Below are 24,386 nucleotides of genomic sequence, written 5' to 3'. Positions count from 1 at the left end.
ACAACCCAATCAACATGAACCAACAAGATAGATTATTAACAGATCAACAATGAATCAAACCAATGAAATAATTCATTACTTAAGTACCCAACATGAGAACCAAGTTTATAGAACAATAATGATGAACCAATCAAGTCATCTAGTAATTAACAAAATAACCAACCAAATGGATCACTATTCTACAGACAAAAGAACCATGTCAACTTTTATGGTGCCAAACTCAGCATCACATAGAACAGTGAAATCTAACTCATCCTTGAGTCGCCCCAGGAAATCCCTCCAAGTTACCACTGCCATATTACCGTGGGACTGGACATGGCCAGTGACCTGTACTTACGGAGATTATTTATGGGGGTTCTTGAGTCCATGTTCTCATAATGCTGCACGTGGACCACGATGTTAAGGTCTCTCTCCATGTGGTCAGTGTTGCAGTGGCCCTGTGGCCTCATGACATCCGCAAGGGCTCTGGAGAAACAAAAAACAGATCTCTGCTCACTCACAATACAGCAGCGTGAACCTTGTGCCCATCACTGCCCAGACTGGACAAACAAGAAAGCCATTCCTTCCAGGGAGCTGCCATTCCAGTTAGAGATAGAGCAGAGGAAAACACAGAAGCAGTAAAGTGACTGTGAACAGAGTCTACATAGCCATGCTACAGGCTACATACTGCTTACTGGCAAGGTCCTCTACCCAATGGGTCTGCGGAGGGGTCATATGATGAGTCCATGCACTATGGCTTCACCCCAGAGGCTGAGTCCTCTGTGCCTAACACAGATGCCCACACTTCTAGCTTAGAAATGACCCAGTATTAGTAATATTTACTCTGTCCTTACCATAAGCTAATCACTAAGCTAACTGCAATGTCATCCCTTACCTAAGCAAAAGAATATACACCTTCTTGTGGGCTTACATGGAATATTGCTTCTCTACAGAAAAATGAACAAAGGCTCAGAGAGGCGAGTTAACTTGCTCAAGGCCACCCATCCAGGGTACAGCACAAAGACTCCAGCCAATGTTTTCTTTTTCTCTTTCTCTCTCTCTCTCCTCCTCCCTCTCCCCCTCCTCTCTCTAGAGGATGAGAACACAGTGCAAGTGGTATCAATGACCTAACCTCATGATGAGATATAATCTGTGCTTGCACTTAGAACAGAGCAGAGTCAGACAGATGTCACACCCTAAGGTCAGATCTCCCAATACATCTCCCTCTTTATTTACCCTCCATAATATGTACATTTAGAAATATGCAAACACCTTTAAACATATGTAATCCGTGTGAGCCTCTCCACGTGTTTGGTCTTTTGGAACCTCCTTTTGATTTCCCCCTTTGTTTGTGCTCATGAAGGTAGGTGGAATACTAACAGTTGATTTCATGTCTCACAAGCACAGCAGAGTTCTCCAGTCTCTTCAGTCCCATAGGTACTTACCTATAGGGATGGCTGTCTCCATCTGTAAGCCTAGCAAAATGGAAGGACCAACCAGCCACTGCCAACTCCAAGCATAGAGATGTTCTATGAAAACCAGCAGACTCATCTCTGTAATAATGAGCAATCCCAAGAACCAACAGGTTGATGGACATCTTCATATTGATCTCCTCTTGGGTCAGGAAGAGGCACACCTGCAAGCCCTATCTCCATGTTTTAGGGGATACACCCTGACATTCCTAGCCAAGTGGACTCTCAGGATCCAAGTCAAAGGAGACAGAGAAAGGGCAGGTACTGTTTTGATGGGGTCCACCCAGACCACCAAGATCTCAGCTGAGCTTCTCAGCTGAAATCATGAGTAGCAGTGATGCTCATAGCTAAGGCATCCAGCAACATGTTGAAACTTACTAGATTCATCTGAACCCAGAGGGTTAGACCCTAGAGCTGGGCATGTGAGAGGTGTTTCTGAAAGCTTTTCCCACATGCCAACTACATGATCAGGTTAAGTCTTGAGTCTGTGCTAGAACAGCAGAGACCATGTGTGAGGACCATGGCTGTGGTGATAGGTTATGGTAAGAACTGCAGCCAGGGAGAAGTCTGAAGGGACAGAAACCCAGGACAGTGAAGCCAGAGGCCTACAGGGGCCAGAGGACAAGATGGAATCCATTAGAGGCAGGAGAATAACAACAGCCCGCACACATTTATTCATTCACCAGATGTTTATTGTCTACAATATGCCATGCATGGCATGAGGCCCTGGGAATACAGCACTGCACAAGCTGAGAGAGGTCGTGGCCTTCCTGGAGCTTACATTCTATGGGAGAGAATAAAAATAGATATGTTAAATAAAAATAAGCAAGAGCTGAAATAAACAATGAGGAATGGTGCAGCCAACAGAGCCAGATGCCATAACAACAGCCCAAAAGGAGAAACAGTCCAAATGTCCATCAGCCAAATAGCAGAATGCAGTGTACGAGATGGAATATTACTCAGCTGTGAAGAGGAAGAATAGAGCCCAGACACCAGTCCAGATATGAATAAAACTTGAAAATCTTATGGCCAGTGAAAGAAAACCCACACAAAAATGTCTGAGTTGTGTGTGGTTTCATTTACAACGAGTGTCTAGAATAGACAAATCCATAGAGTACAATCCTGGTTGCCAGAGGCTATGTGGGAGAGAGAGTGGGAACTGACCGCTAAAAGACAGAGAAGGACTGGGAGGGGCAGTTGGTGCTTTATTAGACTTAGTGGCTAAGAAGCAAGTTAGAGAGATGGGGAGAGAGACCAAGACAACATCTTAGGAAGAAGTGAGACTTGAGTGAGCAGCAATAATCTGGTCATGAGATGCCGCAGCTTGGATCTGGACTGTCCCTCAAAGATCCATGTCAAAGGGTCAGTTTTCATCATGATGCTGAGGATAACAGTGGGGACTTTAAGAGGAGAGGATAAGTGGAGGTCTTCAGTCATGGTAGGCAGTGGATGTGGGACCTGGCCGCTTCCTGTTCTCACTGTTTGCCTTTCTGGCCATGAAGAGAACAGCTGTGCTCTACCACATGCTCCTGTCAAGACACACCACCTTACCACCAAGGTCAACAGATCGTGAGCTGAAACCTCCTAGGGTAGAGGCCAAAACGAACCTTTCCTCTGTGTAAGGTGATCCACTCAGATGGTTGCTGCAGTAACAGAAAGCTAGCTCACACAGGTGAAGGTGACAGAAAGAACGAGTCAGGCAGACCATACAGAAAAGCACAAAGGCCCCGAGGAAGGAAAGACATCAGATATTTGAGGAACAAGCAAGCAAGCTGATAAAGGTGGAACAGGCCAAACAGAGGGGAACAAGGCAAGGGAGACAGTTGTAACCCATTACAGAGTTGCCCACATGAATTCTGCTACTGGCCGATGGAGTGACTGGAGTCCCACTCCTGAATGTCTGAAATCAAAGTTCATGCCCTTCCCTACCTCTGTGCAACAGGCATGGTCTGAAACTCAGGAAGGCTTCAGGGAAGGAAGTTCTAAGACAGACAGGACCTTGCAAACCTAACTTGCCTTTTTCACTTCTAAACGGATTCTTCGTCCTGGGCTTCAAAGGATCGTTGAATTCTTCTGGAATTGAATGGAAAATTTGTTTGTGCTTTTTTTTTTTTTTTTCTTGAGCAAAGAAGCTGTAACTTTCATCAGATTCCCCCTGGGTTCACTCCCAAAGCACCAAAAGAGTGGGGCTTTCCCCACCAGCCTTAACCCTGGCTTTAATGGCCTTTGGTCATTAAAATGAGAGATCAATTCAATTCTCTGTGTTGATGCCACTGTCTGCACTGGATCCACACATCAGATGGCAGAAGTCAGGAACCAAGGATCAAGGGAGGTCCCAGAGACATCTTCACCAGGACCCTTACTTCACTCATACATGTCCTACAGGAAAGGTACACATTAAATTATAAACTTTATGTCGGCTGATTATCACAAAGCGGGCATGTGGATAAATGAAGAGCTATCCTCTATAAACCCAAAGGCTAAAGGCAGATCTGTAAATGCAAGCAACAACATGGCAGGCTAGGTGTGGTGATGCACACCTGTAATCTAGTTGTGACAAGCTTGAGGCTACCCTGGTTTACATGAACAATTCAAGGCCAGCCTAGGCTACAGAGTGAGCCCACAATGAGAAAAGAACAGGGGAAAGAGTAAGAGAGAACAGGGAAGAGTGAGGTGGAGATAGAGGAGGGGGGGAAATAAAGGAGATGAAGATGGAGGAGATGAAGATAGAGAAGATGGAGGAGATGGGAAAGATGAAGAAGATGAAATAGAGGAGATGGAAGAGATGGAAACAGAGGAGAGAGATGGAGGAGATGGGGGAGATGGAGATGGAAGAAAGAGATGAGACAAAAATGGAAATGGAGAATATGGAGGAGATGGAGGAGATGGAGGAGATGGAGATCGGGTGGGGGAGGAGAAGCCGTAACTTTAGATATAGAAAAGAGGGGGGAAGAAGAGGAAGAAGAGGAGGAGGGGGAGAGAACTCCACTCTCCATTACCTTCTTACAAAGTTAAAACATTCAGCTCCAAACAAAGTCATCCAAAAAAATAATCAAAACTCTCAAGAAGAACATTCAAAGTGTGGATTTATTTATGCATGAGGAACATCATCCTTAGTGTATACAATGCTTAGGAATTGTAGTCAGTGGGAGCAGGAAGACAGCACAACTAACTACAGACTTCAAAATAAGGTTTATTTTCTCACCTTCTCCACAGCACAGAGCTCACACTTACAGCACATCTCGTACCTGTTTGGAGGTCCTGGCATACACTTGTTGCCAAATGAGTATATTTTGTGGTGCATACTAAACACAGTTTTAGGAAGGGATGTGTCAAAACCTGTAATGACTCAGGGGGAAGGGCATTCCATTCATCAGAAACAAAACAAGTCAACACTTAAGGGTTTAACAAATTGTTCTGCTGGTGTCTGTTTGGGTCTGAATAAAGCAAAAGATTGACCCTTCCCCATCAAACAGAATTCTCCTGCCAGGAGGCTGTGAGACCCAAGCATCTGTCCTTTCTAGTTCTGAGGAGTCCTCTCTGTCAACATTCAGGCTTGATCTGAGACATGAGCTTGGCAAATTTTAGACTTGATAATTCCACATAATAAAGCGTTTGACGTTTTAATTCTGCTTCCTGAAGCACAGGGCTTCATTTGAGCCGCTCCCAGGAGCAGCTACACCTAGATTTCTCCCCCCGACCCCCACCCCACACATATACTCTCTTAGCCCCATTTAGAACAATTGTGTTGGCATATTATCTCTGAGGTTGAAAAATGATTAAGTATTGGCAATTTCACAAGCTTCAACCTAGTATCAATTTTCTCATACATTTCATTGTGTGTTCCCTATCCCTCCAGTGAGTGAGGGATAGAATGCATCTGTATCTGCCACCACTCTCTCATAGTTATAGATCAGTGTTGGCCATAAAGTAGATATTCAATATGTATGAGATAGATGTAAGATGGATGGAAGGATGGATGGATGGATGGATGGATGGGTGGATGGAAAGATGGAGTAGTTTATCCCATGTAAAACAGAACAACAGAAATAGAACTGTCTTTATTAGGCATTCAAGACACAGCTATGAGATGTCTGTCCCTGCATCCTTACTGTGAATGACAATGGAAAGAGCCAGACAATAAACCGATTAACTGATAACTTGATCATAACTAATAACCAATCAACATACTTTTGAGACCATGCTACAAAGGGAAGAAGATAACACTGAGCACTAAGCCAGGGCATGTGGAGGAGTGGGGGTCCTAAGCATGAGAGGTCAGAGGAGGATTCCTGGAGAAGACAACACTATGGGAAACCTGAAGGGTGAGGACCAGCCACTTCAGATCTAACGGAAGACAATTCATCCAAACAGACAGAGAAAGCATGGCCTGTCTGGATGGTGGACAAAATAGAAATATTATAGCCCTTTTCTCTCGGATACAGACAGCAAATATAAGATTCCAATATTTCCAAAGGGAGAACCAAGCCCAAGGACCTGCCCTGAAGGCTCCCAGGGGGGCTAACTTTGTCTGGAGTTGCGTTGCTCTTCACTTGTTTGGTTTTTGTTTTACGTTTTGCTTTGAGACTGTGTCTCTAGAGGCTGCCCTCAAATTCCCTATGTAGCTGAGGAACTATTAATCCTCCTGACACCCCACCCGACCTGAGCCTGGAGTGTAAGTGTACACCATCATATTGGTTCTGGGCAGTGTTGGGACTCAAACCCCAGGCTTCATGATAGGCAAATACTCTACCAGCCAACCACATTAAAACTTCATATCTTGAGTTTTAAACACATCAGTGGGCCTCCTGAGCATCATCTCTTGCACGAGAAACTCCATTGTGTTCATTGTTCAGGACACAAGGACAATGGTCACAATCAAATTTTCTATAGTGGTGATTTACACCAGTGCAAACAAGTATCAAAGCTCATCAAACTCTCCAATCAAAATGTGTGCATTTGATGGCATAAGTTATCCTTCATAAAGCTGACTTCAGTCCTCAGAGAGAAGCAAATATGTCCTGCAAGAAAAATAGACACTTCCATGTGATACACATGGGCTCCTCCAGCTTGGGAAGCCATGAAATAACCACAGGCATGCTGAAAGCAAGGCAGATGAGAGGGGTGCTGGAAGACCACAGCAAAGGCCCATGGCAGGGGGCACTTGTCACTTGATGTCATATCTTTGCAAACAACTATAGCTCTTCTAAAGCATTTTTGAAAACCACACAGGACACTGCTATGTCATTTGCCCACATGGATTTATTTTTTCTGGCTTGGAATTTTTTATTCTGTTTGAAGACAGGAATAACATGTGTTTCCTACCAGCTTCAAGTGGAGAGAGCTTCAAATATCCAGGTCTGCCCTCAAGGTTGTTTCCCCAGTGTTCCCACCGAGAAGTCTAACCTTGCCAGGACAGGTGCATAAAGCACTCTTAGACATGACCTCACGTGGACTTCCAGAAGGCCCTGCTGCACACTGCTGTTTTCGGGGCATTGAGTACTTCTTTGGGATCTGAGAAGACTAAAGGTCCTATGGGTCCATACCCCAGTGCAATGCAGTCTAGCAGTCAAGGACCTGCTCTCTGCTTCAGACCATCTGGGTTTCAAGCCAATCTCCTCTAGCTCACTGGGTGCTCGTTCACCCTCTTGGAAAGCAGTCTGTGCCTCTGTAATCAGCAGACTGTCACAGAAGCTACCTTGTGGGGGAGGGGTGTGAAATTAAATGAGAATTTACACACAAGCTTGTGGCAAAATTGCAAATCTAACACGGGTTCTTCGACATCCCCCAGACAGCACTTTGCAGTACATTTAATCTAATCATATACACGCCATCCTTCCTGTTGAGAGCCTGCCAGCTTCTCCTGATCAGATGGAAATGCAAATCCAGAGAGGTTAGGAGAGTTGGCCACCGACACGGAGTAGAGTAAGGACCAGGCACTGAGGTCCAAGCTGCAATGTCATCGCCTTCAGTGGACAAGAGGAAGAACTCCAGTAAGAAAGATGCTGGGTAGTGATTCTGGCTGGGCTCTATGCTAATCACTTTCCAAGCCTGCTCCTCACTGAATTCTCAACCTGTAGATAAGATCCGGAGTTGCAGAGATGTGAAGCAGCCTTCCCAAGGTCACCCAAATATTAAGAGACTTCACTAGATCTACTGGGAGCATGTGCTGTTCACATAAACCCTCTTACTCTCATCCCAAGAGCTCTCCGAAGGGGGTGGTCACCACCCAGCCACAGCCAGCAGCTGCTCTGTGAAAACCACAGGTGCAGTTCCCAGAGCTCCAGAATGGGACAGGAATTACAAATTGGAATTCTCTGAGAAATCCAGTTCTTCAGTACAAGCTACTGACTTAAAGTTTGTTTTAAAATAGCGTGGATATTAGGGGTGGAAGAAATTTCACAGCCATATATAATAATGCCTCTTTACCAGATCAATGTAAAGCCAAACTCTGAAGGACATTTGGGGTCTGAGAAGGAGACTTTAATATGATTGGATATTTAATGACTGTGGCATTTTTGTTCTCTTTCTAAGTTGTGATCATGGAATTGTATTGTTTGAAGGAAATGTTGTTCTTAGGAGACCCATGCTGCAAGTATTTGGGAACTGAATGCTGTGTCTACAGCTTATTTTCAAATGTTTCTACTGGATGGGGGTAAGAGGGAGGAAGGAAGAAAGGGAAGGAAGAAGAGGGACAGAGGAAGGAAAAATAAAAAGCGAAGAAAGAAGAGACAGAGAAAGGGAAGGAGGGAGAAAAGGAGAGAGGGAAGGAGGGAGTGAAGAAAGAAGGGAGGGAGGGAGGAGAGAAGGAAGGAGGGAAGGAGGGAGAGAAGATGGAGAAAGGGCAAAAGAAATAGGGAAAAAGCATCAAAATGAAGCAAAATTTAACAAAACTGTAAAGGTAGTTTATTTAAGACTAGTGGTTCTCAGTAGGGGGATTTTACTCCTCTGTGTCAACTGTCTAGTGACATTTTCTACTGTCACTAGACAGGTGTGAGAATATCATCTACTTAGTGGGTGGAGGTCAAGGATGCTGCCAGACCTGCTACAATGTGCAAGGCAGCTCCTACCATGGGGGTTACTATCCACCCTGAGTGTAAGCAGCACTAGGGTGACCCACCCTTATTCAGGCAAAGACCGCTCTGCAGGCCACTGTATTCCTTTCAGGCGTTTTACATGTTTCAGTTTTTTCCTAGTAAAAATTTTGGTGGCACATACCTATAATCTATCCCCTGGGAACCTGGGTTGAGCAAATCATGAGATGGAGACCAGCCCAGGCCATGTGATCAGACTATATCACAAAATGACTCACAGAAAACTTAAGACACACAAATGTTAACACTTTGCAAGCGAGAGGGAATCTATCTACCCATGGGCTTTCAGGGCCACAGTCAGCCCTCCCTGCAGGCACTCCTTCCACTAAACAATGGAAGCCACAGTGCCCGTGGCTGCCGTGATGATGCTGGAGAGAGAGAGCTGCTTTCACAGTCTTCCTTCTCTTCCCTCCTTCTCCCCTTCTGAGGGGCTCTTGACCCTGTGGGGGTCAAAGATCAGTGTCTGAACACCCTGTGTGGTTGCTCTCCACCACCCATTTGGGGACAGGGTATTTCCCTGAACCTGGAGCCCAGCCACTAACTAGGCTTTCAAAGGCCCCTGGGATTCCCCTGTCTCCACCTCTAACACTGGAGTTACAGACACTCACCACAGTGCTTGGCTTTTTATGTGGGTGCTGAGATTTGAACCCAGGTCCTCATCCTTGCCCCGCAGGCACTCTTTCCCACTAGGCCACCTCCCTAGTCCTTACATGATGGCATGGGTTCTCCCCACCCCTCCTGGTGGCTGTCCTCCTCAGCCCAGAGTCAACCAGGCCATATTGCAAGGACTCCAAATGTCCATTCTGACGTGCTGGGGGCCTCCATTAGAAAACACAAGTTTCCCAGTCACTGCCTGACACCTGTGTGACCTTGGCAAGGTGCTTCCCAGGCAAAATGAGAACAAACCCCACATCTGTATCCCTGAACTCCTGGTAACCACTAAGAGGCTGTGGCTGGCAGGTGAACTGCTGCTGGAATGTGCCTCACCTTAGAGCAGCCCCTTTGCCTCCAAGCTTGGTGCACTGGTCCCCACTGGAGGATCACTTAGCACCATCAAGCAAAAGCTAATGAGTCAGTTGCCATACTGGGCTCCAAAGGATTCAGTCCTTAAGCAGCATAGGATGCAACCAGAGGGGCCTGGGGACAGCCCAGGTGCCACAGAAGCGTTATACAAGTGGAGAGAACTAGCTCCCGACTGCAACAAGAGTCACACTGTCCTCTGCTCTTCTCTTGAGTTAACTCTGCACTTCCTCCCTTCCAGTGTTTCTCCTGGATCTCACAGTCACTGAAAAAGAGTGCTAAAGAAGAGGTCTGAGGCCCACTCTAAATATACTATTTATTAATCGCCATAGAAAGAGCTGAAAAGTCTGTACCCTGGGAAGCTCCCCAGATCCTGAGGCTGGGCCTCAAATACAAGTGGGTTGGATCCAGAATTACCATCAATGTCACAATTTTCTTCTAACTGCGTGACTTTAAGCAAAGCCCCTTCGCCTGTGCCATGATTTTCTCCCATGAAAATAGGGAATTAAAATAGCAGCCATGTCATAGGCTAGCTGGGAGAGCTGAGTTTATACACACACACACACACACACACACACACACACACACACACACGCACGCACCCACAAGCACACAGGCACACACACCGCACAGTGCCTGGCACCTAGCCCTGTGCCCAGCAGGTGTTCGCTCTGGTCTCTTCACAGAGTTTGAATGAACATGAGAATCACCTGGAGAGCTTTGCCAGCCCTGGTGCTTGGCTCCCACCCCACATTCTAATTTAAAGTCAAAGGGGGTGGGGCCCCTGGCAACAGGGACTTGCAGTACAGGTGGTCTCAAACAGCAGCATGCTTGCTTGAAAAGCATATCTAAGAAGCTGCCTGTGACATAATCCAGTCTTCTCCCTTGCCAAGGCCAGGCACTTCCACTGAATTTTAAAATTCATGAATGTTTATAGGAGGAACCTAGTTAAGTACCTAGCTCTGGGTACTCCTGGATGTGGCCTCCAAACAGACTTTACTTAGAATCTGCAGAAAAAACTGGAGTTGATGCCTCTAAAAAGAGCTGCCTGCGAGGAGGGGTTGAGACAGGAAACTGAGTTCCCACTGAGCCTCTGAGTATCAATGGAGAGCGAGGTTGACCTGCGCACCCAATCCACGGGAACTTGAAGCTGTAGCCTCACCCACAAACCTGCCAGGAGTAGCTCCTCTTCCCACCAAATCCCAAAAAGGGAAACTCTAGAACTTAGCAAAAAGGCATGGGGGAGATTTCAGCCCAAGTTAGGGTGACAGCAAGACAGCTTTCCTGTCTGAGTACTGGCTCCCTGCATGGCAACATGCATCCAGGGCAGACCTGCATCCATTTCTCACTCTCACCCTAAGGACAACAGAAGATGTCCCTGGATAGAGCTCTCCTAAAGTGAACCCCCTGGGAAGCTGGAGGTAGAGCACCTGGGAGTAGCAGGAGGTAGGCTGGGTCAGCACCTTTTCTTGGTTCCAGTTTCCTGGGTGCCCTGGGAGCTTATTTTTGTGCCCCAAGAAAACACCATCTACCACTAACCCAAACTGAGCAGAACTTCCCCACCTTCCCTCCAGATCCCTTATCTCTGGGAAAAGGAAAAACTCATTGGATACTCTTTCTCATCATATACACAGAAAATGATTACCAGTGGGGTGGTAATGTTCCTTTGCCTATTTTTGCTAGGTCTCTTTGTTCAGATTTTTAGGCATGTACACAGATAGCATGCACACACGCACTTGTGAGCTAGCACGCATACACACACACACACACACACACACCCTACGTGGGGGAGGAGGGTGTTGGAGAGTGAAGAGAACACTGTGACTTCAATGCCCAGACTTAAAATCAGTTGGACTTTGGCTCCAGCCATCCTGCTGTCATCTGGCCCACAGTTCTCCTTGCATCCCTCTCACTCAGACCTCATGCTAACCCAGCATCTCTCCCCTGGCTCCTGGCTTACTCTGCATCCTTCACCTCCAAAGTTATTGAGTTCTGGGAATCATTTTAGACACTTGGGGGAGGGGTTAAACAAAAAGGCAAATAGCTCCCTTAATCCCCAAATGCTTTCTCCCATCTGCTGCGACTTTGCCAGTGATAGGACTTGCATAATGAATAAAGGGAAAGGCAAAGTTGATGAATCAAGGTGCTTGAAGGGTGGAGGGGGCCCGTGGAGTCATCTCCAGGCCAGGCAAGGTGTGCAGCGTTGTGATGGCTGCAGCACAGAGAGGAATAGATGGTGAGGGAGAAATGGAATGGGGAAAGAAGAGGTTCTAATCAAGGACCCTCAAAGCTCTGGGGAAGCGCCAGCACTAGGAGGCTTTGGTTCTGGTGCACTCTCCCTAACCTTTGCTTCATTTTCGCTAGTGTACAAGTTGCAGGAGGTACTCACTCTTTCCCTCCGTTCCTCCCTCCCTCCAACACACAAGCACACGGATCATACACGCCCCCCCCCCCACTTCCTTTCAGGTTCGCCTGCCTCTGTTTACCTCCATAAATGGATCCTCTCCCCAAAACGCAAGAGTTTAAAGACCCGGCTATGTGTCTCAAGACCCACCATCATATCTGGTGAGAGGGAACAGGAGGTGGGCGAGGGGAAAAGAGACTTTCCCCTTCCACACTCGGCCTTCACTCCCACCTGTGCTGAGCCCAATGCCTTGCTTGGCTCAATGCTACAAGGGAAAGTTGTCGTCCTGGATGACATTCCCCAATCGGAGACCTTGGGGTGGAGGGAAGCACGGCTGGGGAATGTTGGAGATGGATGGGAAAGGAAAGTGGACCCAAAGAGGGGGGCGAAGGGGAGGCAGCCCACCTGGACATGTGTTCCCTTTGGGGCCGGTGCGCTTTCTCCAGCCCCAGCTTGGTGAAGATGCCCACCAGCACCATGACAGCCACCACCCCGCAGATGATGTAGACGATAAGGTTGGTCTTGTCCTTGGTGGGGTCGTGCAAGGGGTCATCCTTACGCGCTGGGGGCTTGCCCGTGTTAAGCCAGAGTGGCGTGTCGTAGTTGGTACAGGTGCTCTGGTTCAGTCGCCGCTTCTTAAACGTGCAGCAGAACCGGAAGCCACAAGTCCCGCAGCAGAAGATGAAGTCGCCCGAGCTGCAGTTGAACGGCGGGTCCCACTGGCCCATGACATCGAAGTAGCCCCGACAGGAGTCTGGCGTGGGCGCTCGAGTCGGCGGTGCGTCCGAGCCCCCGACGCCCTCGCCGGCCTCTCCGGAGGCGGCTCCGGAGCGGTTGCCCCCTGTGAGCAGCAGTACGCCGCCCAGTTGCGCTAGCTGCCCGTGCCCAGATCGCTCCTGCGCCCGGCACATGCGGGCACACAGCTCGGTGAGGAAGCAGCCGAGAAGCAGCCGAAGGACTCGGCGCATCGTGTCTCCCAACCCGGGCTGGAGCGCTCGGCCGCCGCTGGAGCCGCTACCGCCGCCTCTGGACGCGCGGCCGAAGCTGCCGAGGCTGCTGGCGGGGGCTGCGGGCCGCCGCTGGCCGCACATGCAGGGAGGCGGCGCGGGGCGCTCGGTGGTCGGCGGCCACTGCGCTCGGCTCAGACTGCGTTCGCCTCCAGCGCGACGCGCGCCGAGGAAGGGGGCCGGCCGGGGAGGAGCGCGCCGGGGCCGGGCGGGGACGGAGCAGGAGCGGGGGCCAGCGCGGGGTGCAGGTCCTGCTGGCCACCGGGGGAGGCGGGGGTGGAAAACAGGAGAGAGTCGCTGTGTCCGTAACTCCCTTCCACCCGCCACCCGGGACTCGGCTCCCCACGTCCGCTCGCTCGCAGGATGCTCTTCACCTCTCTAGCACGCCAAGTGCGCTGGAGAGAGAGAGAGAAGCGACACTTGTGGAATGAAGGGAGGGCCAGAGGGAAGGGGGAAGGGGAGGAGGGCGGATAGAGGAGGGGTGGTGGTGAGCGCTAGCTCGAAAGGGGCGGGGGCGCGTAAAGAGGTGACTCGGGCGGGCGGGGGCGAATAGGGGGCGTGCAGAGAGAGCTCGGGCAAAAGCAGCAAGCTCCACCGCTGCCAGGCTCGAAAGAACAGCTCTGATTTCTCGGCAGGTGGAAAGAACCACGGCCGGGACCTCTGGCACCCTCTCGGGGAGAAAGGTGCTCCTCACCCCAAGCAAAGACTCAGAGGTGGTTCCGCCCTCGATTTCCCCCCCTAGGGGTGCGTGCGCAGGAGCTGCGATTGCAATCTGTCGATCAGGGAAGGGGTGACTAGGAGAATCGGGACAGATTAGATGGCTTGCTCACTCCAAGACACACTAGAAGCAGTGTAGACAAGATCTCCCTCCTCCTCCCGGGCGTGCAGGAACTGCCTTGCCCTTTCCGGGGATGCGACCTCATGCCTGGCGCGAGCCTGGGATGGTTCGAGTCCCTGAACAGAGAAGAGGCTGGAACTGGGAAGGTGGGTTAGGTGTCAAACCCCTTGGGCTGTGGTAAGCACCCCAGAACAGGGGCTTGGGAACTCATATTAAAAGCTGGGTGGTCTGGCGAGGCGGTCAGCGGACAAAGCGAAGGCAATGGCTCACCCTGGAAGGGCTCTCCTAAGAACTCCCCTAGCCCTTAGGACCTGCCGCTTTCTGTCCCTCTTCGCCCCCGCAGCGAACGCTGAGCTCCACAGGAGGGCACACAGCGGCGCCGCCTCTGCGCTGGCAGTTTTGGCGCAGCGCAAGGCCTGGGCACTCATCCTCAGCCACTCGTTTCTGCAGCCCGCGCGACAGTCTCCAGAGCAGGCTGTCCCCTGTCCCCACGGAGCCCCCCTTCCCCGACATCCTCACCGAGGTTGTTTCCTTGGCTCCCAGCATCTCTTCTCAACCTTTCCAAATTTGTTCTCTCTTCCTTTCTCCTGACTGATTCCTCCCAGCCCTCCATAAGCCCTCGACCATTTCTCCTATTTCTTCCTGCCCTCTACTTGAATTTGATTTCAATAGCCCCTAAATCAGGATTCACATCAAAGCTGCTAAGCTAAATTTATATCCCCACACGCCCTGGCGTTTTGTTTTTTAATTGTATTAACTGAGTATGCTCTTTGCAGTAGGCTGGGTGAATCACAGAGGAAGCAATGTTTTCTGTTCCCTCTCCTCTTGTTTGGTTTCAGCTGCAGGACTCTTGGGGGAAATTTTCAAAGGACCACGAAGTTGGGCCACATGTAAAATGGTCTGCTGGGATCCTCTTAATTGATAATTTATGAGAGGATTTATTAAGACTGTGTGGCAAGTTTTTTCCAAATCAAAGGGTTTGGCTAAACTCCCCCTCCCTTTGATGAAAGAAGATTTACAAATGCAGCCCAGGGCCACCTTGGTAAACCACACCAGGTCTTAGAGCCAAGACTGACTGCAGTAGAATGTACTCCAACCCATCCCCCACTGTGAAAAGGAAAGAGAACTGCCAACCAGCTTCCTCACCATAGGACCCTGCAAATAGGGTGGGAGGCATATTTGTCATACTGGCAACCCACAACTGCTACCACCTTGTCCATCCCATAAACATTGGTGTGGGAGCTGATGGCAGCTGACATTTCTCTGTGAGTTATAGCACAATCCCTAAGCTTGCTTTTATTAAAAATCAATAACTACTGAGTACCAGACAACCTGGGGTCTTGTAGAGGAATCAGTGAGCTCAGGGGCTCCCTTAATTCTCTGCTTCTTGGTTAATATTATCTTCCCAATAGCAATGAGAGAAACTGAGCCTCAAAGCAATGAGAAAGCTACCCAGGGAGTTTGTGGAGTGAAAGCTATTGACATTTTACCCAGGAACTATGCTTCCAGAGTCTGTGACTGGCCACTTCCTGTCCCTTCCTAACAGACATGCACCCCACCTTTGATTACGTGTTTCTATCTTTAATGTCTCCAAGCACTGCCATGTAAATAACATGACTAAAATGGCCTTGATAATCTGTGTTCCCAGGCACACAGACAAAAACGAATTGTGAAGTATGTTAGCTAGGTGTTTAGTTAATTAAGATTTTTAACAAGTTATGAATCATGAAATTACTTGTCATGAAAGCAAGAGGACCTGAGTTTACCCCCTCAAACCTACATGAGGAAGCAGAGTGTGGTGGCACATACTTAGAATCACATAGCTGGGGGAGAGGACACAGGCAGACCCCTGGGACACTTGGGCCAGCTGTCTTAACCTACTGAGGGGGATCTCCTGACAAAGGGATGGGGTGCTGGAGAGATGGCTGAGCAGTTAGGAGCCCTTACTGTACTTACAGAGGACTCAGCACCCAAATCAGCTGATTTACAGTTTCCTACAGCTCCAGTACTGGTACATGGCACTCTCTGGCCTGCACCGGAACCCACATGCACTTGCTTCACATAAATTCACACAAACACATAAAAAGATAAATCTTTTAAAAATTAAGTTCTTGAGGAATGACACTTGAGGTTGTCATTTGGCCTCAGCACACACAGCTACACATGTGTGTGCACACCTGCACCCATGGGAATATGCCTATCCAGAAAGAGAGAGAGAGAGGGAGAGAGACATGAAGGGGTTAGAAAGAGATCTTTAAGAAATTGTTCGATCTGGGACAAAAAAGAGGAAAGGAATGCCCAGAGCACGCAGGGTGCTTTCTAGCATCCCGTCTTCCCTGAGGTTGGGAGATACTTGGGCTTGTGGGAGGGACCTTCCAGCAGGCTTCCTAGGATCCAAGAAGTTGTGAGCTCTAGCTAGCAAGTGGTAAAGCCAAGGCCAGAATAAGCTTTCCAACTACTAATGTAGTTTTCTGCCATTTCCAACCCTGCTTCAACACCTCCTCGGTGCTCACCAGCCAGAGTCAAGGCATCCTTTACAATGAGCGACCTCATAGAAAAAAAGTAGGTTTTACACATACACACACACACACAATTTCAAGATTTGGGGGGTTTAAGAGACTTTGAAACATGATTTTTTTAAATACCCTTACACAAAAGATGAATAGGAAAGTCCACTTCTGGATCTGCCTTTGGTCTCTGCACAAGGCTCTCCGGCTTTAATTAACAGAGACTGCCCCCTGTTTGCGGGAAGAAAACTGCAGGAGCTTTGCTTCAGAAGGAAGCAGACTGAGATCCACCCTGCCTGCTTTTCCTGGAAGAATCCTAAGCCTCCTCCTGTTCCCCAGGAGCTTTCCCCTGATTCAGTTCCCTTACTATCTGCAGTGGCTCTGCCTGTGCCTGCTAGGATTGCTCCAGCCCATGTGCCAAGCCTTTGAGAAATATTTAGGAAAATCATCTTTGTTCTTTTCACTCTTTGGAGGGATAAAAATGCCCATTTTCATATCAAGTTATTGTATAGCCACTACCCCCTGATAGGTTCAGGACACAGGACCAAAAGTATATTTCTTTTAAGGCTTCTTTCTATGTTGGGGGTAGGGGCAGGTTCTAAAGTTGCTCACTGAAACAGCTGGCAAGTCCATAGACGAGGAAAAATCATATTGGATCTCTTCCCCAAACCCCTACAGAAACAAATTCACTTGAACACACCCAGGGAAAATTGTGGCCCTTTATGAAAGCTTTTTTTTCTGTGAAAGAGATGAGGATGCTATAGAATTACAGCTCAGGCCTTTTTTAATATCTAAAGAAGAACCTCCTTTACTCTGGCCTCAATTTTTCAGGCTGCGGTACCTACCACAACAAGCATGCGATCGTACTAGCTAACAATTAAGGAAGGGTCTGGGCTGCCTGGGACTACCTTGAAACCAGTGTTTATAAGCCATGCAACAAATTAAATTATGGGCACAGTGGCCCTTCCCCGAATGAGTTGTTTGTTCATCTTCTTCATCAGATGGCTTTTAAGGTTTCAAAGAGGTTTCCAAGCAACTGTTAGCCTTGAGGGGGGAAAAGGAAGCGATGACACAGAGGCAAATGGTAGCAAGCCTTGCCTGCTCCAGAAACACATATTTGATGGATTTTGTCCTCTGTGTCTGCAGAGATAAAGAAGCTTCAAAGAGCTGAAGTAGGTCAATAGCATGGCTCCCCGCACTGACGATGGGGCCCCTCCACAGGTATCTCACTTATCAATGGTGTCTTACTTGTTTCCATAAGCATCTTTTTAAAAAGCACATCCTCCAGATGAATCCATAGGTAGAAGTGTTAAAGTGTAGTTGGTTCTTTTAAATTCACTAACGTAAAGTCAATTTAAGGAAAATAAACACAGAGTGGTGTTTACAGCAAGGAAAAGAAAGTGTACTGTCCAGCACCGAGACCTGAAGCTGGAGAAGGGTACCTCTATGCCAGGCTTGTCTACACTTAGTGCCACACCTGTGTCCTGAGGGCGCCCGGGGCACTGTGGAACATTTGGCAGTATATTTTACCCTCACCCACCAGACACCATACCACCATGCCTTCACCTCCTTGTAACAACTAAAATTTTCATGGATATTGCCAAATGTCAACTGGGGGTCAAAATTAAAACCAATTAAATACCATGATTGCGGTGTTAGGCTTATGTTTAAATCCCAGCACTTTCTGGCTGGAAGTCTTTCAAAGTTTGAAGTGATTTGTGTGGGGGCCAGTGAGCAAAGGTTTCAGTGTTAGCTCTGGCTGGCTCTAAGCTCTTGCCTTCAAGTTAAGTTTCTCAACCTTTGGTTTTCTCCCAGACAGATAATGATGCCGCTCTGACCCAGGTGTGGTGGTACGTGACTGCAACCCCCCACTCAGCAGGCTGAAGCAGGATCACGAGTGCAGCCTGAACTGTACAGCAAGACCCTACTTTAAAAAAAGAAAACAAACAAACAAACTGTGATATCTCTCTCCAAGAATGTCCAGATCCTAGATCTACACTTTGTATAGCGCTAGGCACTGTGAGTGGAGACTCTCATGTATTTAAAGAGGGCTCTTTACCATGGAGGAGCTGCAAGATATCTCAGCTACATAGAGCTCAAGGAGGCCTTTCCCCTCCAGCAGCACACAGGCTCTAGAGTGGAGGCATGCAATACAGAGCCAGGGCCAGCTTCCTGAGGTGGACCTCTGTGCTCAAAGGGAGCCCACACTTAGCTTGAGGCCCTGCAGATACCTTCTGAAATTTGAAGAGATGGTGGGGGGAGGCAGGGATTCACTGTGTAGTTCAAGTTGGCTTTGGGCTTATGTTCCTCCTGCCTCAACCTCCCAGGGCAGGGATTGCATAGTGCACGTACACACCCAGCTTCGGAGCAATTCTTTGTCAAAATGCCCAACACTTTGCTTGGGGCACAGTAGCATAGCCGAACCCAGGCAGAAATGAGGGTCAGGCTTATATAGGTCCATAGAAAAACAGTATGTGGGAGAGGATTAGCAAGATCCAGAATCTGAATAAAAAATAGACGTGATGAACCCCATTACTTTTTCTGCTAGTTTTTAGAGACTTTTTTTTTTTTTTTATAAAACGGGTATCCCTGGGCTGGTGACATCGGAGTGGCCATCAGTGACTGCATGACAGCATTCTCAGGGGCACAGCAAGACCAGCTGCAGTTAACACAAGCTCAAAGCACAGTGCTGATGTGTGTGTGTGTGGGGGGGGGGTGTCCATGGCTCCCTTAAAAGACGGAGCTAAGTCTGACAGGATGTGCCAGAGAGTAACTGCTTTGGGTTGCTGTACACTGCACTCATGCTGTGGTTCACTGCCTGTGGAAAGTAGCATAAATTAACAAGTATTGTGTTTAACAGAGTTTATATAAATGTATGGTTGTTTTCTAAGTTCTTTTTAATGTCTTTTTGGGCACATCCATAGGTGGGCAAGTGTGAACAGCCATATATATGAGGAGGCCAGAGGGTATCATCTTCAAGTACTGCTCTCTCTCTCTCTCTCTCTCTCTCTCTCTCTCTCTCTCTCTCTCTCTCTGTGTGTGTGTGTGTGTGTGTGTGTCTGTGTGTGTGTGTGTGTGTGTCTGTGTGTGTGTGTCTGTGTGTGTGTGTCTGTGTGTGTGTCTGTGTGTGTGTGTGTCTGTGTGTGTGTGTGTGTGTGTGTGTGTAGAGGTAGATAAGGGGTCTTGGATGCCACAGTGCTTTAACTTCTCCCAGGCCACCAAATTCATCTAATTCTCTGTAAACATTTATCAAGACTTCAGTTCCACGTACCTCCCCTTTCTTTCAATCCTGCCCTCTCCTATCCACTTCCCTCCCTTGCTCTCCTCTTCTCCATCCTCTACTTTCTCCTCCCCACCCCTTCCCTTCCTTCACGCCTTTGCTGAATGCTTACTTAGCACCCAGAGCTGTGCTAGGGATTGGAGATGAACTCGTGGTAAGATACAGCCATATGTGTTCGTCAACCTAAGTCATGTGTCACAGTAGGCACCTCCAAACTCTCGGTGGCTTAACACAACAAATGGTGACTACACCGTCCTAAAGCCACTTCCAGCTACACAGAAGAAGGCAAGAGCATGAAGAGTCAAGCGAGACACTTTGCTTTCCACTCTGGAAGTGGAAGGCATCCTTCTCATCATATTCCATTATCTAAACTCAGTCACGGGACACAAATCTGAGAACAAAGGAGCCTGGGAAATGTAGTATTCTTGTACACCCTGAGAAAGAAAGAGTGCTGAATATATAGTCAGTCCTGGGCCAGAAGAGACAACTGTGCTATATGAAGCAGATGCTGTATGTTAGCTTTCTCATCAGTGAGAGAAGATGCCTCACATTAACAAATTAAGGGCTGGAAAGATGACTCGGTGAGTAAACCCTGTGAGCTAGAGAATCTGAGTTCAGATTCCCACATAGAAACTGGGCATGAAGATGTGTGCCTGCATTTCCAGTGTTGGACAGACAGAGATGGAAAGACTCCTTGGGCTTGCTGCTCAGTCAGCCTAGCACAGTCAGTGAGCTTCAGGGTCTCCAGAACTAAGATGCGGAGTAATTAAGGAGGACACTTAATGTCAACTCCAAGTGCATGTGTGCACAAACACGAATAAACTCAACGAGAAGAGATTTATTTTGCTCACTATTTCAGAAATGTCATGATTATTTGCTCCAGGCCCTTGAGTAGAGCATCACTGTAGCAGGATCATGTGACAGAAGATCTTTCATGAAGCAGAGGATGAGATGGCAACTTTCAAAGTCCTGCCTCCCAGTGGTCCACTTCCTCCAGCTAAATTTCACTTCCTAGAGTTTCTAGAACCACTCCCAACAGTCCTACCAGTTGTAGACAGAATATTCAACTCATGTGGGAGACTCACCATATTCAACCCATAGCTCTGTGGTAGGAGAAACAGGGTATTCTATTAGAAACATGGCAGGGGTACATTTAGTATGACTGGGATGTGGAAAAGCAGAGTAGTGGTGAATACTAGCTCCCTGATAGACATCCAGGTTCTAATCCCTGAAGCCTTTTATCCAGCAAAGAGACTTTCTGGATGTAATGCTAATGCTCCTGAAGTGGGAAAATTAGGCTGACTTAGCCAATGGGCTTCAAGTGTCATCGTAATGTTCCTATAGAAGAGTCAGAGGGAGGCCTGGCTGCAGAATAGAACGAAGGATATGATATCAGAGCAGGGCCTGGACTGATGTTCTTTGAAAAGAGAATAAAACTGGGAGATAGCCTGGTTTAGTGGCAATCTCTTGTAATCCCAGAACTGTGGAAGTGGAGATAGGCATCGCTGGCCAGTCAGCAGATTCTAATTGGTGAGCTCCAAGCTACATAAGAGACTCTCTCAAACACACACACACACACACACACACGCACACGCGTGCACACACACACACACACACATGCACACCACACCTCAAGCCATAAAACAAACGACAACAACAACAACAACAAAAGTGTGTGATGCTTCCTTAAGCTTGCACTGTGAATTTAGATCAAGGTCATGTGACAAAGCAAATATCTATCATCTACTAGCTGTCCATCAGTGAGTTTGTAAACTGCACACACCAAAACAATCACAACAAGAAAAACGTAAAGACTTGTCCAGGCAACAACAAAGTAAGAGAATAATATCCTTCTGTTTCAGTGGTGGGCAGGTATTACAGGAACACTTTCTCTGGGTTACAACAAACAAATGTCTTTAAACAAAAGCATCAACAAATCCAAGTACGTCACGGGATGCCAGTGAGTTTATAGGCTCATTTAAAGAGCATAGGTGAATGTTGCAAGAGTATATGTAACCTGAGAGCAGCTGCACCAAAAAGCCTCACCCAGCATGGATGAGTTCTCATAAATGCATAGATGGTGTCCTCCCATGGGCTATATACCCAATTCTCCAAGACCATGAGATCACGTGCAGTTATGGTAGAATTACATGCAACCGGCCAAGATATGAAGAATGGAGCAGCTGGAATTGAAAATGAAGATCCAGTAACCTTCCCCAACTCCATTGTTTGGTTTGGTTTGGTTTGGTTTGGTTTGGTTTGGTTTGGTTTGGTTTTTTGAGAGATAGTCATCAGACCTGGGATCTCTCCAAAGTCATCATAGCTATTCTGATGAAGATAATGGCTGTGATGGTTAGTGCTCAACAATAACATATGATCCAAGCTGGAACAACATGGTATTACCCAGGGACCTTTTCTCTTAAGAGAGAGGGGGCAGGGTCCTATCTCTGAGGATAGCTAGCATGAAGACTGAGTAAAAATACAGCTGTTTGCAGGTGTCGTCTTGCTGGAGAGCCCATAGATGAATGCTGCTTGGAGCTAGGAGAGTTGGGACATTAAGGAGATATAAAAAATTGTTTTGTTTCTGTTTTTGAGACAGGATCTTCACAGTAGCATCGGCCATCCTAGAAATCATACTATAGCCCAGACTGGCCTTTAAACTGCAGCAATCAACATGCCTCAGCCCCATGAGAACAGGAATTATAAATATGACCCAGAGACAGACTCCCTGAGTCTAGCCAGCACTAGATTTGACCATGTATTTGGAGTTTTATGAACGAATACATCAAGCCACTCTTTGTTCCCTTAGAACAAGTTGGTTTCATAGAAAGAAGCAGTACTCATTAGCACACCCACTTCATACAATCACCCTACTTGGAAAACATTGAATCAAGTCCAGTATTTAATAGATCGTAGAATGTGTAGAACTCAAGCAAAAAAAATTAAAGAGAATGCATTGCCCAAAGATTCTGAGACAGCTATCTAAGGAGAAGTATAATTAGGATAATTTCATTCTTCTTTTAGGTATAAACTTGTGTGTGAGTGTGTGTATGTGTGTATGAGTGTGTGAGAATGTTTGTGTGAGCATGTGTGAGTATGTAAGCATGTATATGTGATTGTGTGGGGTTATAAGTGTATATATGAATGTATGTGTATATTTATGTGTGAGTATGTGTGTAAGTATGTGTGTGTGAGTATTTATGTGTGAGTATGTATGTGAGTATGTGTGTGTGAGTATTTATGTGTGAGTATGCATGTATGTGTGTGTATTTATGTGTGAGTATGTGTATGAGTGTATGTGTATGTATGTGTGTGTGAATGAGTATGTGTGTGAGTGTGTGTGTGTGTGTGTAAGAGAGAGAGAGAGAGAGAGAGAGAGAGAGAGAGAGAGAGAGAGAGAGAGAGATCCTGTTGCAAGCAGAAGAGAGGAAAAATGTTTTCCAAGTATGTGCCAAGCAGACAAGAAAACATTGTGGCCACTAGATCCAAAATCTATGTCCTTAAGACGTCCTATCAAAGATTTTACTGACATCCACATGTGGAAACAAGGGTGGGCTGATCCCATGGGTCAGCAGGAAAATGACTCTCATTAATCAGGTCAGGATGAAGTGGTATGCATGTTGATTCTGCTCCTAAGGGGGAACACATGACTGTTTACCTGAAAGGCTACCTTCCTCCTTTTTATTCCTCCCCCAAAATGCACAGCAGTAAGTCTACTCCCCAGAGATGCTTTTGCATTGAAGCAAGCCAGAAAGCCCAGGCCATCCCTGGATTGTCCTGGATGGAGAGTTTCCTGCCTTGATGAAACCAAAGGATCAGGACAGGATGGGAGGCTGGATCCACTTGGCTTCGCTAGGGTTAATCTTCCCCACACTATGTTGGCCTGGTAATGCAACCTGGCTTGTCACCACTTCCCAGACAACAAAAAAGGTTAACATTAGAAAGAGGCTCAGAAGAACGCGTCTGCTAACCCTCTGGGGAGACAATAGGTTAGTGTAACATCTACTGAGCAGATGCACTGACAGGAACAGGGCCAAATGGCATGCTCAGTGAAAAGCAAAGGCTGGCTGTAATACAGATGATTTTGCGATGAGGAAGTATTGTAGCATGGTTAGTATTGTTAAATCTTTTCCCTGGTATTTGTCAAAGAAGCAGAGTATTTTTTTTTTTTACTTGAGCTGAAAAAAATATGAGTCCATCTTTAGATATTTGGTTATATAGGTTTTAGGAAGGGTAAGAAAAGGAGGGGTCTGTGAGAAATGCCAGAGTCATCCTGTATAAATACTTGTCCCAGGCCTGTAATACTCTGACTTAATGATGGGGAAAAATACAAAGCCAGACCCAAAAGGACTTGGAGCCTAATTTGAGTGGTCCTTCAAGACCGTGGGAGACGAGGGATACAGTGGAGCTTCAGCCCTGACTGTATCTTTCCAGGCTAGTTTGCTGACATCAGCGTGTTGTGTATAAAAAGCAAAACACTGTCTCCTTTTAATAACTGCCTGCGCATCCACAGGAGAACATGGTGCTTGCCGATTAAAAGAGTGCAATCTCAAAGGCGGGTACAGAGAGCCAATGTTTTACTTTTAGAGCAGACAGGGTTTGACTCGGTGTCTTGGTGAAAATAGTTACAATAAATGATCTGGACATAAAACCACATGGAGGAGGGGGTGATGTAGGAATAATCTCCAGGTCTTCCTAGGAAGTTTACTTTCTTTTGAAAAAAAAACTGTGGGGCTCGGGTGGGGAATCTGTGTCGGTCTTATCTGTGTCTGTGTGTTACTGAGT

General features: G+C 47.3%; 1 protein-coding gene and 1 long non-coding RNA gene across 6 annotated transcripts in view; one reads left to right on the top strand and one right to left on the bottom strand.

Moving 5' to 3' along the window:
• The window catches only part of Shisa9 (shisa family member 9), a 287,312-nt gene extending 273,387 nt beyond the window's left edge, over positions 1 to 13,925 (bottom strand). For 2 of the 5 annotated variants that reach the window (NM_028277.2, NM_001174086.1), the window contains exons 1-2: positions 12,375 to 13,405; positions 338 to 465 (exon numbers count right to left, since the gene is read on the bottom strand). In NM_028277.2, coding sequence (NP_082553.2) covers positions 338 to 465; positions 12,375 to 12,937 — 691 coding nt within the window. In that variant the 5' untranslated portion in view covers positions 12,938 to 13,405. Of the gene's footprint in view, positions 1 to 337; positions 466 to 1,323; positions 2,236 to 3,467; positions 3,525 to 3,553; positions 7,526 to 12,374; positions 13,664 to 13,806 lie in introns of those variants that run through there. The other 3 variants (XM_030249286.1, XM_017317137.2, XM_017317138.2) reach the window with 3 other exon arrangements.
• Positions 13,773 to 18,853, top strand: Gm32278 (predicted gene, 32278). Its single transcript, NR_155455.1, has 2 exons — positions 13,773 to 13,960; positions 18,137 to 18,853. It is a non-coding gene; the product is annotated as a predicted gene, 32278 (long non-coding RNA).
• Positions 18,854 to 24,386: the final 5,533 nt, after the last annotated feature.

Source organism: Mus musculus, chromosome 16, assembly GCF_000001635.26.
Source record: "Mus musculus strain C57BL/6J chromosome 16, GRCm38.p6 C57BL/6J".
NCBI lineage: Eukaryota > Metazoa > Chordata > Mammalia > Rodentia > Muridae > Mus > Mus musculus.
The sequence above is the reverse complement of the archived record's forward strand: the minus strand, read 5'-3'. Positions and strand labels throughout refer to the sequence as shown.